This window comes from Rhinoraja longicauda, chromosome 11 (assembly GCF_053455715.1).
Source record: "Rhinoraja longicauda isolate Sanriku21f chromosome 11, sRhiLon1.1, whole genome shotgun sequence".
Lineage (NCBI taxonomy): Eukaryota > Metazoa > Chordata > Chondrichthyes > Rajiformes > Arhynchobatidae > Rhinoraja > Rhinoraja longicauda.
Genome location: NC_135963.1, coordinates 57,811,181 through 57,825,372, shown reverse-complemented (window position 1 = coordinate 57,825,372; position 14,192 = coordinate 57,811,181). Strand labels below are relative to the sequence as shown.

General features: G+C 47.4%; 1 protein-coding gene across 1 annotated transcript in view; it reads left to right on the top strand.

Annotated features, from left to right (window-relative positions):
• Positions 1–13,513, top strand: part of LOC144597961 (procollagen galactosyltransferase 2-like) — a 65,114-nt gene extending 51,601 nt beyond the window's left edge. Inside the window, exons 9-11 of the mRNA XM_078407807.1 lie at positions 6,553–6,680; positions 10,200–10,406; positions 11,950–13,513. Of these exons, the coding sequence (XP_078263933.1) occupies positions 6,553–6,680; positions 10,200–10,406; positions 11,950–12,223 (609 nt within the window). The 3' untranslated portion in view covers positions 12,224–13,513. The remainder of the gene's footprint in view (positions 1–6,552; positions 6,681–10,199; positions 10,407–11,949) is intronic.
• Positions 13,514–14,192: the final 679 nt, after the last annotated feature.

Genomic DNA, 14,192 nt, shown 5'->3' with positions numbered 1-14,192 from the left:
CCATGTTTAGCGATTAACGTGGCCACTTCGTAGCTTGCTTTGGTGATGTTTTCATTTGACTCAAGGGCCCTCGAAAAGAACCGCCGTCGTGAGGCCAAGGCAGCATGGAGTTGATTTACTTTCTCAGCACGATCGCTTCCTGTTAGCCTGTCGTATGCATTCGCATGCTTTTGTTTCGTAGTGCCTCTTTACATTGAATTCCATAAATACGGCAACAGTCTCTTGACAAATTAGGCAAACACAATTGTTTCGGTTTTCAGTGAAAAAATACTGCAATTTCCATCTTTCCTGGAAGCGGCGGCCCTCAGTACAAACTTTCACATTGCCAGACACAGTTATTGAGTGGTGCTGCCACCATGATGTGAAAAGAGGAATTTCATTTTGAACCTGTATGATTTATTCATTCCGTTAGACAGTGCTGGCGGGCCATAAATAATACATTTTAAGACGGAAGCTGCGGGCCGTATAAAATCTGACCGCGATTGGCCCCCGGGCCGGACTTTGGACATGTCTGGTTTAGAGGGATGTGGGCCAAATACAGGCCAATGGGACTATCTTCGATTGGGATTTTTTTGTAGCTTTGGTTACTGTTGTCACATGTATCGAGGTACAGTGAAAAGCTTTTTGTTGCGTGCTATCCTGTCAAAGAAAAGACTGGACACGATTACAATCAAGCTGCCCACAGCGCACAGATAAAGGATAAAGAGTACAACATTTGGTGCAAGATAAGGTCCAATAAAATCTGATTAACGGTAATTCAAAGGTCTCCAATGAGGTATGAGTAGGAAGGAACTGCAGATGCTGGCTTACACTGAAGATAGACACAAAATGCTGGAGTAACTCAGCGGGACAGGCAGCTTCTCTGGAGAGAAGGGATGGGTGACATTTCGGGTCGAGACCCTTGTTCAGACTGAGAGTTGGGAGAGGGAGTCGGGAGAGATGGAAGAGTAAGTTGGAGGAACAGCACCTCATATTTTGCTTGGGCAGCTGACAGCGGTATGAATATTGATCTCTCTAACTTAGCTTACTTTCCCTCTCTCTCCCCATCTCTCCCCTGTTGTGATATTGCAAGGACTACTTTGTTGTATCACAAGGACTACTTTGTTTGCCCGTGTAGTAACGTGTATATAAGAGAATGAGGTGTTGTGGTGGTCACTCTGGTTCCAGGTGGCCATGGAATAAACAGCCTGGATTTAAGCTCCTGCATTCTAACCTTATAAACATGTGTACTTGTGGTCCGTCCAGAGTCATATCTGTTATACCTTTGATATGACTCTGGACGGTTCTCCGACTAGTTTCACTGTCCTGATTACATTTACTGTGTGTTTGTCACCTTCCCCTCAGCCAACTATGAACCATTCTCCATTTGCTTGATCATTGTCTGTTTCGATCTGTCGTTTCCACACCTTACCCGTACAGCTTTTGGTGTCTATCTCCAGTGAGGTAGAGGGGAGGTCAGGACCATAATCTTGCTTCTACGCTCTATGAATTTAGAACACCATTGAAGGACTTGATGCATGTGCTTACATCATGTCAAGTATCCTCCCACTGTCTACTGATATTCGCAAACGTTTTGTCATTTTCACCACACCTAACAATACAAGTCATTCATACAGTGTCATACACTCCACTCCAAAGACGTACAGGTATGTAGGTTAATTGACTGGGTAAAATGTAAAAATTGTCCCTAGTGTGTGTAGGATAGTGTTAATGTGCGAGAATCGCTGGGCGGCGCGGACCCGGTGGGCCGAAGGGCCTGTTTCCGCGCTGTATCTCTAAATCTAAATCTAAAAAATCTAGAAACAGGCCCTTAGCCCAACTTGCCTACACCGGCCAACAATGTCCCAGCTACACGAGTCCCACTTGCCTGCACTTGGTCCATATCCCTCCAAACCTGTCCTATCCATGTACCTGTTTCTTAAAAGTTGGGATAGTCCCAGCCTCAACTACCTCCTCTGGCAGCTTGTTCCATACACCCACCACCCTTTGTGTGAAAAAGTTACCCCACGGATTCCTATTAAATCTTTTCCCCTTCACCTTGAACCTATTTCCTCTGGTCCTTGATTCCCCTACTCTGGGCAAGAGACTCTGTGCATCTACCCGATCCATTCCTCTCATGATTTTGTACACCTCTATAAGATCACCCCTCATCCTCCTGCGCTCCATGGAATAGAGACCCAGCCTGCTCAACCTCTCCCTGTAGCTCACACCCTCTAGTCCTGGCAACATCCTCGTAAATCTTTTCTGAACTTTTTCAAGCTTGACAATATCTTTCCTGTAACATGGTGCCCAGCACTGAACACAATATTCTAAATGCGGTCTCACCAACGTCTTATACAACTGCAACATGACCTCCCAACTTCTATACTCAATACTCTGACTGATGAAGGCCAAAGTGCCAAAAGCCTTTTTGACCACCCGATCTACCTGCGACTCGACCTTCAAGGATCCATGCACCTGTACTCCTAGATCCCTCTGCTCTACAACACTACCCAGAGGCCTACCATTTACTGTCCTGCCCTTGTTCGACGTCCCAAAATGCAACACCTCACACTTCTCTGTATTAAATTCCATCAACCATTCCTCCACCCACCTGGCCAATCGATCCAGATCCTGCTGCAATCAGCTTCACTATCTTCACTATCTGCAAAACCTCTAACTTTTGGTGTTTGATGCTTCCTTGTGGAACTGCAGATGCTGGAATCTTGAGATAAACACAAAGGGACTCAGCGGGTCAGGCAGCATCTGTGGAGAGATTGGGCAGTTGACATTTTAGGTCATGACATATTATAGAGTCATATTTGTTACTTAATGTCCAATAATAAATAGCAGCTTAGACTCATAGAGTCTGAGTTATATTACATGGAAAGAGGCCCTTCGGCCCAACTTTCTCATGCCAACCAAGATGCTCCATCTACACTAGTGACACCTGCATGCATTTGGCCCATATCCCTTTAAATGTCGATAGGTGACCCAAAGTGCTGGAGTAACACGGGTGGCATGGTGGCGAAGCGGCAGAGTTGCAGCGAATGCAGCGCCGGAGACCCAGGTTCGATCCCGACTACGGGTGCTGTCTGTACGGAGTTTGTACGTTCTCCCCGTGACCGTGTGGGGGTTTTCTCCGAGATCTTTGGCTTCCTCCCACACTTAAAGCTCTCCGTTTCAGCCATGATTGAATGGCTGAGTAGATTTGATGGGCTGAATGGCCTAATTATACTATTCCTTATGACCCAAAGATGTACAAGTTTGTAGGTTAATTGGTTTGGAATAAATGTAAATTGTCGCTAGTGTGTAGGATAGTGTTAATGTGCGGGGATCGCTGGTTGGTGCGGACTCGGTGGGCTAAAGGTCCTGTTTCTGTGCTGTATCTCTGAACTAATCTAAACTAAACAAAACTCAGCAGGTCAGGCAACATCTCAGAAGATCATGGATAGGTGACATGTTCTCCTGAGATGCTGCCTGACCCGCTGAGCTACCCCAGCACTCTGTGTCTTCCATGGTGGAATGGTGTGCTGGGTGTGAAGACTGGGGGAGCAATGGGTGAGAACTATATCCCTATTGTACACCAGTCACTGAACGTTGGAGTGCAGGTACAGCAGGCAGTGAAGAAAGCTAATGGCATGTTGGCCTTTATAATGAGTATAGGAGTAAAGAGGTTCTTCTGCAGTTGTATAGGGTCCTGGTAAGACCACATCTGGAGTATTATGTACAGTTTTGGTCTCCTAATTTGAGGAAGGACATCCTTGTAATTGAGGCAGTGCAGCGTAGGTTCACGAGATTGATCCCTGGGATGGCGGGACTGTCATATGAGGAAAGATTGAAAAGATTAGGCTTGTATTCACTGGAGTTTAGAAGGATGAGAGGGGATCTTATAGAAACATATAAAATTATAAAAGGACTGGACAAGCTAGATGCAGGAAAATATTCCCAATGTCGGGCGAGTCCAGAACCAGGGGCCACAGTCTTAGAATAAAGGGGAGGCCATTTAAAACTGAGGTGAGAAGGAACTTTTTCACCCAGAGAGTTGTGAATTTGTGGAATTCTCTGCCCCAGAGGGCAGTGGAGGCCAAATCACTGGATGGATTTAAGAGATAGTTAGATAGAGCTCTAAGGGCTAGTGGAATCAAGGGGTATGGGGAGAAGGCAGGCACGGGTTACTGATTGTGGATGATCAGCCATGATCACAATGAATGGCGGTGCTGGCTCGAAGGGCCGAATGGCCTCCACCTGCACCTATTTTCTACGTTCTATGATTCTATGTTATTCTGCCTGGGGGAGAACAGCCGTTCAGGAAATGGAGGAGATGTGGGAGAGAGTACCATGACTCACAGTGGGGGAAAGACCCATTTACTGAAGGAGGACATCTCTGATGTCCTGGAACACAAGGTCTCATCGGGAGAACAGACGCGTTGAAGGGGAGCTCTGTAAAGAGAGGACATAGTTTTAAGGTGGAGGAGAAAAGATTTAATAGGAATCTGAGGGGTAACTTTTTCACACAAAGGGTGGTGGGTGTATGGAACAAGCTGCCAGAGGAGGTAGTTGAGGCTGGGACTATCCCAACATTAAAAAAACCGTTAGACAGGTACATGGATAGGACAGGTTTAGAGGGATATTGGACGGGTGTGGACCAGTTGGGTCCAAACCTCTCCTGCGGGCCCGGCAACCCCCGTTGGGTGCAAGCCTCTCCTGCGGGCCCGGCAACCCTCCCCCAGCTGACGATCCGTGGACCCGTTGTCGGCCGGGGAGTGTCCCCCGGGACCGTGGGCAGGCGAGAGGGGGAGAGGAAAGGGGAGAGGGAGCCACTCACCTCGGCCCCGGGCGGCCATCACATCGGCCAGAGCAAGCCGTGGACCCGTTGGGTGCAAACCTCTCCTGCAGTGGCAGCTCGGCGGCGACGGCCATCTTGTGTGACCCTCTGCCGCCGCGCTGCACCATGGGAGGAAGGTCAGGCACGGGGCATGCTGGGATGGGCACCGGTCCTCCCAGCCAGAGGGGTGGGGGAGCGCATTTATTAAAGCTTATTAAGTTAATTGTTTTTAAAATGTGACAAAAATTGATCAATCGAGACCGCGGGGGAATGGTGAGTAGGGTGGGCCTAAAATCTCGGGAACAAATCTATCCACAAACCCACAACCCCAGAAATGTACAAGATGAGAGTTTTAGTAATACATAGATAGATGGGCCAAACGCAGGCAGGTGGGACTAGTGTCGCTGGGCATGTTGGCCGGTGTGGGCAAGTTGGGCCGAAGGGCCTGTTTCCACACTGCATCACCCTACGTGACAAAATAGCGCCATCTGTAGTTGGAGCACAGAACTGCTCGCATGAACTCTGTCTTCAGAAAATTTACAGTTTTGGTTCAGTTGAATAACTCGGAATTTCCTCAGAGCGATGAGACACCACTTAAAGATATTCATGTTCTAGCCTTCAGCCTGCTTTGATCCACTTGTTGAAACCCTGCATTCTTGAGTCAGAGGGTGGTGAATCTGTGGAATGCTTTGCCACAGATGGCTGTGGAGGCCACAAGTCAGTGGATATTTTTAAAGCAGAGATAGGTCGATTCTTGATTAGTACGGGTGTCAGATGTTATGGGGAGAAGGCAGGAGAATGGGGTTAGGAGGGAGAGATAGATCAGCCATGATTGAATGGCGGAATAGACTTGATGGGCCGAATGGCCTAATTCTGCTCCTATCACACGATCTGGACTCGGTAAATGGCTCCAAAACATGGCGCCTCTTGCGTGCGGGATTCAGCAGATTATTTGTGTACACTTGCTAATCAAGGATCGAGGGTACAGCAATAATCTACTGCACGGTTTGTATGAAAAAGAATTTCACTGTTTGCACTTCACCCATGTGACAATAAAATCACCATCGAACCATTGACAACAGGTCTGTAAACCTTAATGGATAACATAACAACAACAAACAATAAAAGAAGTTCAATGAATAAGAAAAAGAATATTAGTGCAAAGCAAGACAAAGGTCCAAAGTCCCCCGTCCAACCAGGATAGTTGGAGGTTGACTTGGTGTTTGCAACGTTCAATAGTTTGATGGTTGTTGGGAAGAAGCTGTTCCTGAACCTGGACCTTACAGTTTTCAGGCTCCTGTACCTTCTTCCCGATGGCAGGGGTGAAATGAGTGTGTGGCCAGGGTGGTGTGGGTCTCGGATGATGCTGGCTGCTAATAATGTCACTTGCGCAAAGACTCATTTTGTAAGAAGGTTCAAGGTGGAGGGGAAACGACTTAATAGGAATCTGAGGGGTAACTTTTTCCACACAAATGGTGGTTGGGTGTATGGAACAAGCTGCCAGAGGAGGTAGTTGAGGCTGGGACTATCCCAACGTTTAAGAAACATTTGGACAGGTACATGGATAGGACAGGTTTGGAGAGATATGAACCTTCCTATAAAATTGGTCTTAGCACTACTGACATCATTAGCATGCAGGTGGGACTAGTTTGCTGGGTCATGGTGGCAAGTTGGGCCGAAGGGCCTGTTTCCACATTGTATCACTCTATGACTCTTTATGACTCTGTATGCGCCTTGTCTTGCAGGTCGTTGACCAAGGTCTGAAGAAGGTTCTTGTCTTGGAAGATGACAATAGATTTAAGCCACATTTTCGAAGGAAAATAGCAAAGCTGATGGAAGATATTGAGCAGAACCAGCTGGATTGGGATCTCATGTGAGTGGATTGTCCATGAAACAGATTCACAAAATGCATCATGAATGATGGTGATATTTTATTATCACATGTACCTATGAACCTGGGCACAGTGAAAATCTTCGTTTTGTATAGACAATAGACAATAGGTGCAGGAGGAGGCCATTCGGCCCTTCGAGCCAGCACCGTCATTCAATGTGATCATGGCTGATCATTCTCAATCAGTACCTCGTTTCTGCGCTCTCCCCATACCCCCTGACTCCGCTATCCTTAAGAGCTCCATCTAGCTCTCTCTTAAATGCATTCAGAGACTTGGCCTCCACTGCCTTCTGAGGCAGAGAATTCCACAGATTCACAACTCTCTGACTGAAAAGGTTTTTCCTCATCTCCGTTCTAAATGGCCTACCCCTTATTCTTAAACTGTGGCCCCTGGTTCTGGACTCCCCCAACATTGGGAACATGTTAACTGCCTCTAACGTGTCCAACCCCTTAATAATCTTATACGTTTCGATAAGATCCCCTCTCATCCTTCTAAATTCCAGTGTATACAAGCCTAGTCGCTCCAGTCTTTCAACATATGACAGTCCCGCCATTCCGGGAATTAACCTAGTAAACCTATACTGCACGCCCTCAATAGCATGGTATACAATCGTATACAATCCAGTCCTAAGACTATAGATAAGCACAATCATAGACGAGAACAGATTGCAGTGTAATGTTTAGGAAGGAACTGCAGATGCTGGTTTAAACTGAAGATTGACACAAAAAACTGCAGTAACGGTGGGACAGGCAACATCTCTGTGGCCCATTCCTTCTCTCCAGAGATGCTGCCTGTCCCATTGAGTTACTCCAGCTTTTTGTGTCTATCTTCGATTGTAGTGTAATGGTAGACCTCACCGAGACTGTACGATATGTTTCTGGTTTTCAAGAGTGGAATCTTATTTTGTTATCCCGTTGTCCTGGAGGCACCGATGCTCTCCTCCGTCCGCCACCATCTTGAAAACGGCGCGTTCTCCATGGTTGGAAGATGCAGGTAGGCTGAAGGACTGCACTCCGTCCAACTCTTCCCACTCTGGGCGGACCAGGTGGGTTCCTGGTCCCTGGCACAGGTCCTCTGTCCGCAGTGGGCAAGGCGGGCAAGGCGAGCAAGCCACAGTCATAGAGTATTGGAGTGATACCAGTGTGGAAACAGGTCCTTCGGCACAACTCGCCCACACCGGCCAACAATGTCCCAGCTACACTAGTCCTACCTGCCTCAACTACCTCCTCTGGCAGCTTGTTCCATACACCCACCACCCTTTGTGTGAAAAAGTCACCCCTGAGATTCCTATTAAATCTTTTCCACTTCACCTTAAACCTGTGTCCTCTGGTCCTCGATTTCCCTACTCTGGGTAAAAGACTCTGTGCATCTGCCCGATCTATTCCTCTCATGATTTTGTACGATCTATTCCTCTCATGATTTTGTATGATCTGTTCCTCTCATGATTTTGTACGATCTACGAGTCCAGCAGTAAAACATTTCCGGCTATAAGGCCCGCAGGCAACACTTGATGAGAAGAGACACAGAGTGCTGGAGTAACTCAGCAGGTCAGGCAGCATCTCTGCAGAACATGGTTAAGGTTTTGGGTCGGGACCCTTCTTCACTTGGAAGAAGAGTCCCGACTCGAAATGTCACCTATCCAAGAGTGTTTTGTTGTCATGTGTCCCAGATAGATCAACGAAATTCTTACTTGCAGAGGCTCAACAGAATTTGCAAACATAGTACACTGTCAACAATATGATAAACGCAAAAAATAAGCTTAGTGTGTGTACAGATACATATACACACATATACATATACATGTACATGCTTATACACATACACATACACACATAGAAACATAGAAAACAGGTGCAGGAGTAGGCCATTCGGCCCTTTGATTATTCAATATGATCATGGCTGATCATCCAAGATCAGTACCCCGTTCCTGCTTTGTCCCGTATCCCTTGATTCAGTTAGCTCTTAGGGCTAAATCCAACTCTCATCTTGAAATTATTATTTTTTACACACATATGTATACACATACACATAGTACTCTGTAAAGAATATAATAAACGGTTAAAAAATGTTCAGTGTGAATGCATATATACCGACACACTGATTTTTTAATATATATATATATATGTGTGATGCATCACAGTCCCTTGATTTCAGTCAATCCCCTGAGTTGCCCCTGATTTTCCTTTGTAGGATGTGATGGTATTCAAGGCCTGCTGCAGTTGTCCAACATCCGCCTCATCCTCCAGCTTAGATCCGTTCTCCAGAGATGCTGCCTGACCCGCTGAGTTACTCCAGCACTCTGTGAAACGTCACCTATCCATGTTCTCCAGAGATGCTGCCTGACCCGCTGAGTTACTCCAGCACTCTGTGAAACGTCACCTATCCATGTTCCAGGAGTTGATGGTGAAACATAGAAATGTAGAAAGTCAGTGCAGGAGGAGACCATTCGGCCCTTTGAGCCAGCACCAACATTCAATATGATCGTGGCTGATCATCCAGAATCAGTACCCCGTTCCTGCTTTCTCCCCATATCCCCTGATTCCGTTACCCTAAGAGCTATATCCAACTCTCTTGAATGGGTGGTAGGAGATGGGGGGAGGATGGGTGGTAGAGTTGCTGCCTCACAGCACCAGAGACCCGGGATGGATCCTGACTACGGGCGCTGTGGAGGCCAAGTCAGTGGATATTTTTAAAGAGGACATTGACAGATTCTTGATGAGTAAGGTTGTCAGGGGTTATGGGGAGGAAGCAGGATAATGGGTTTGGGAGGGAAATATTGATCAGCCTTGATAGAATGGCCGAGTAGACTTGATGGGCCGAATGGCCTAATTCTGTTCCGAAATTTTAAGAGACATGATATGGGCCAAATGCAGGCAGGTGGGACTAGGGCAGATGGGACATATTGGTCGATGTGAGTAAATTGGGCTGAAGGGCCTAATTCTGCTACGAGATCTTAAAAACATGATATGGCCCAAACGCAGGCAGGGTACATGGATAGAACAGGTTTGGAGAGATATGGACCAAACGTGGGCAGGTAGGACTAGTGCTGATGGAACATGTTGGACAAGTTGGGCCGAAGGGCCTGTTTCCACGCGATATGACTATGAATAATACCGGTCTTCTCGATGTTGGGGGAGTCCAGAACAAGGGGTCACAGTTTAAGAATAAGGTGTAGGCCATTTAGGACTGAGATGAGGAAAAACTTCTTCATGCAGAGAATTGTGAATCTGTGGAATTCTCTGCCACAGAAGGCAGTGGAGGCCAATTCACTGGATGTTTTCAAGAGAGAGCTAGATTTAGCTCTTCGGGCTAAAGGAATCAAGAGATATGGGGAGAAGGCGGGAACGGGGATACTGATTTTAAATGATCAGCCAAGATCATATTGAATGGCGGTGCTGGCTTAAAGGGCCGAATGGCCTCCTCCTGCACCTATTGTCGATGTTTCTACGTTTCTCCTCGCATTTAAATTCACTGACATTTTCCATTTACTTTGGCTTCAGTTACATCGGTCGAAAAAGAATGCAAGTGCAGCAGCCGGAGAAATCTGTGCCGGGAGTTATGAACCTGGTGGAAGCTGATTACTCGTACTGGACACTGGCTTACATTATATCCCAGCAAGGAGCCAAAAAACTGCTCGCCGCTGAACCGCTTGGCAAGATGTTGCCGGTGGACGAGTTTCTGCCCATCATGTACAACAAACATCCAAAGTAAGTAACGGACTGATACCCCGACACTGACTTCAGTTTAGTGTAGTTTGCAGATACGAACCAAGTCCGTGCCGACCTGCGATCCCCACACATTAACACTGCCCACACACACACCAAGGGACAGTTTCCAATTGTTACCGGTCATTAATTGTTACGTGGTGACCGAGCACTTCAACTCCCCCTCCCACTCCCAGTCTGACCTTTCTGTCATGGGCCTCCTCCAGTGCCATAGTGAGGCCCACCGGAAATTGGAGAAACAGCACCTCATATTTCGCCTGGGCAGCTTGCAGCCCAGCGGTATGAACATCGACTTCTCCAACTTTAGATAGTTCCTCTGTCCCTCTCTTCCCCTCCTCCTTCCCAGATCTCCCTCTATCTTCCTGTCTCCACCTATATCCTTCCTTTGTCCCGCCCCCCTGACATCAGTCTGAAGAAGGGTCTCGACCCAAAACGTCACCCATTCCTTCTCTCCTGAGATGCTGCCTGACTTGCTGAGTTACTCCAGCATTTTGTGAATAAATACCTTCGATTTGTACCAGCATCTGCAGTTATTTTCTTATATTAATTGTTACGTGTCTATTAATGATAGCGGAGTCAGGGGGTACGGGGAGCAGGCAGGAACGGGGTACTGATTGAGAATGATCAGCCATGATCACATTGAATGGCCTCGAAGGGCCGAATGGCCTCCTCCTGCACCTATTGTCTATTGTCTACTGTCTAACCTACAGCCCTGCACGTCTTTGGAGTGTGGGAAAACCAACTTGGTCACAGGGAGAACTTACAAACGTACAAACTCCGTACAGGCAGCACCCGTAGTCAAGATCGAACCAGGGTCTCCGGCGCTGTGAGGCAGCGCCACCGGGCCGCCCCAGTAGACCAGATCTAATTATGATCTACTGTAACTGGGGTGGCATTGTGGCGCAGCAGTAGAGTTGGGCCTGTTTCCGCACTGTATCTCTAAACTAAACTAAACTAAACCTAACTAAAAGAACTGCAGCAGAATCACATAAGATCTCCCTTGTCGTATGTTACGTTCAGTATTATCCTGGCTTTGCCATGACATTAAACCATGTAGGGAAATAACTGCAGATGCTGGTACAAATCGAAGGTATCACAAAATGCTGGAGGAACTCAGCAGGTCAGGCAGCATCTCAGGAGAGAAGGAATGGGTGACGTTGGGAGAGACTAGGAGAGAGAGAATTGGTGACGTTTTGGGTCGAGATTGAAGAAGGGTCTCGACCCGAAATGTCACCCATTTCCTCTCTCCTAGATGCTGCCTGACCTGCTGAGTTACTCCAGCATGTTGTGATAGCTGACATTAAACCATTATACATACAGCCATCTCCTCTGGGTAGGGAGTTCTATGATTTAGACCCAGCAAATTTGAAGGATTGACAGTGTATTCCCAAAGATTGACACAAAAAGCTGGAGTAACTCAGCGGGACAGGCAGTGTCTCTGGGGAGAAGGAATGGGTGACTTTTTCGGGTCGAGACCCTTCTTCAGACGGTTTGCACTAAACCCCCGCTCTCTTGTTTTGAACAGCGAGGATTACAAGATGCTCTACGATCCTCGGGACCTGAAGGCCTTCTCTGTGGAGCCTCTGCTGATATATCCCACCCACTACACGGGAGAGGTGGGCTACGTCAGCGACACAGAGACTTCGGTCATCTGGGACAACGACGACGTCGCCACCGACTGGAACCGCCAGCTGTCCAGCAAAACGAACGAGCAGGGGGAGATCGGCACCGAGGCCCAGAACACCGAGGCCCTGCAACCTCAGGCACCCTTTGTGGCCGCATCCCGAGATGAATTGTAGAGCAGCAAAAACACTGGCCAGTTCCCATCAGTGATGGGAACCAACCTCTCCTTTGTCCATCACCTTGCTGTAGTTTGAGTAAAAATGCCTTCTGGAAGGCAGCTTAGAAACAAAGCAAACAAAATCTAATGTGGCATAGAATTAACTGAGAGCTGGAGTATTAATCTTTGTCGGGTAACTTCACCGCCAAAGTGTGATGCAGCAGCAGCTAATTATGGTGGCTAATTATTAATTAGTGTTGAATTAATTGATGTTGAATTCTCCAGTTTATTTTCTAGGTGATTCCTCCTGTCTTCCCCTCTCCTCCATTTTACCTGTCTTTGCAGGTAAAAAAAAGGAACTGCAGATGCTGGTTTACACCAAAGGAGATAAAATGCTGGAGTAACTCAGTGGGCCCAGGCAGCATCTCCTGAGAGTTTGGATAGATGACGTTTCAGGTCGCGAACCTTCTTCAGAGGGTCATGACCCGCAACGTCACCTGCCCATGTTGTCCAGAGGTTAAGGGGTGGCACGGTGGCACAGCGGTAGAGCCGCTGCCTCTCAGTGCCAGAGACCCCGGTTCGATCCTGAGTCTGTGTGTGGAGTTTGCACCTTCTCCGTGTGGCTTCCTCCGGGCGCTCTGGTTTCCTCCCACATCCCTAAAGACGTTCAAGTTTGTAGGTTAATTGGCCTCTGCAAATTGCCCCTAGTGTGCAGGATGCGAAACTAGGATAACATGGAACTGGTGTACCGATGATCGCTGGTCGGCGCGGACTCGGTGGGCCAAAGGGTCTGTTTCCACGCTGTATCACTAAACTAAACTGAACTGAACTAAGCTAAAGATGCTGCCTGACCCATTGAGTTACTCCAGCACTCTGTGTCCTTCCCCTGTCACGGCTTGCCTTTAGTAAAGGGCTCTCGGGTGTGGAGCCTTTGCGTGTGTTATCCGAGGGGTAAGATATGCTTCATTACTGTGCAACGTCACATTGACAACAGCCCAGAAAGGATATTAACTTATGTATGTACTCTGGGGCCAAATATGAGCAGTGCTCGCAACTTAATGGCTCATAATCCAACTTTTGCAAGACTAATGAGGGCTAAATTTTCAACCTGCTGTTAATTTCAAAGGGCATTTTTTGGTGCCTCAAATCAATATTCAGAATAATTCTGCTGGTACGGATTTCCTATAATTGCTACTGTTTATCTAGATTTGTCACGTTAAATAATGATATTTGTGTGTGTTTGTGTGTGTCTCTATTTATTTTTTCTCCTCTCTCGTGAAAACGCGTGATTGCAAACCGACATAATTATGTGGAGGTTCTCTAAAATTTAACCTTGCTCTTTCTTGTTTTCTTCCTGAAAATAATATTAAACTGGTCAGTTTAACTGTAGGCTCCATTTCTTTAGTTTAGAGAGACAGGGTGGAAACAGGCCCTTCGGCCCACCGAGTCCGTGCCGACCGGTGATCCCCCGTTCACGCTGGTTCTATGCTATCCCACTTTCTCGTCCACTCCCTGCACACTGGCTCAATTAACCTACAAACCCGCACGTCTTTCGGGTGTGGGACGAAACCGGAGCACCCACCAGGCCACAGGAAGAACGTGCAAACTCCACACAGACAGCGCCCGGGGTCAGGATGGAACCCGGGTCTCTGGCGCCGTGAGGCAGCGGATCAACCATCAAGGTCACTGTGCCATCCTTAATCTGTTATTGAAGGGCAAGGCTCATGTTGGTACAATGTGGATACCATATAGAGTCATAGAGTGATACCGCATGGAAACAAGCCCCTCAGCCCAACTTGCCCACACCGGCCAACATGCCCCAGCTACACTAGTCCCACCTGCACGCGTTTGGTCCATATCCCTCCAAACCTGCCATATTCATGTACCTGTCCAACTGTTTCTTAAAATGTTGGGATAGTCCCAGCCTCAACTACCTCCTCTAACAGCTTGTTCCATACACCCACCATCCTAAACTAAACTAAACTAAA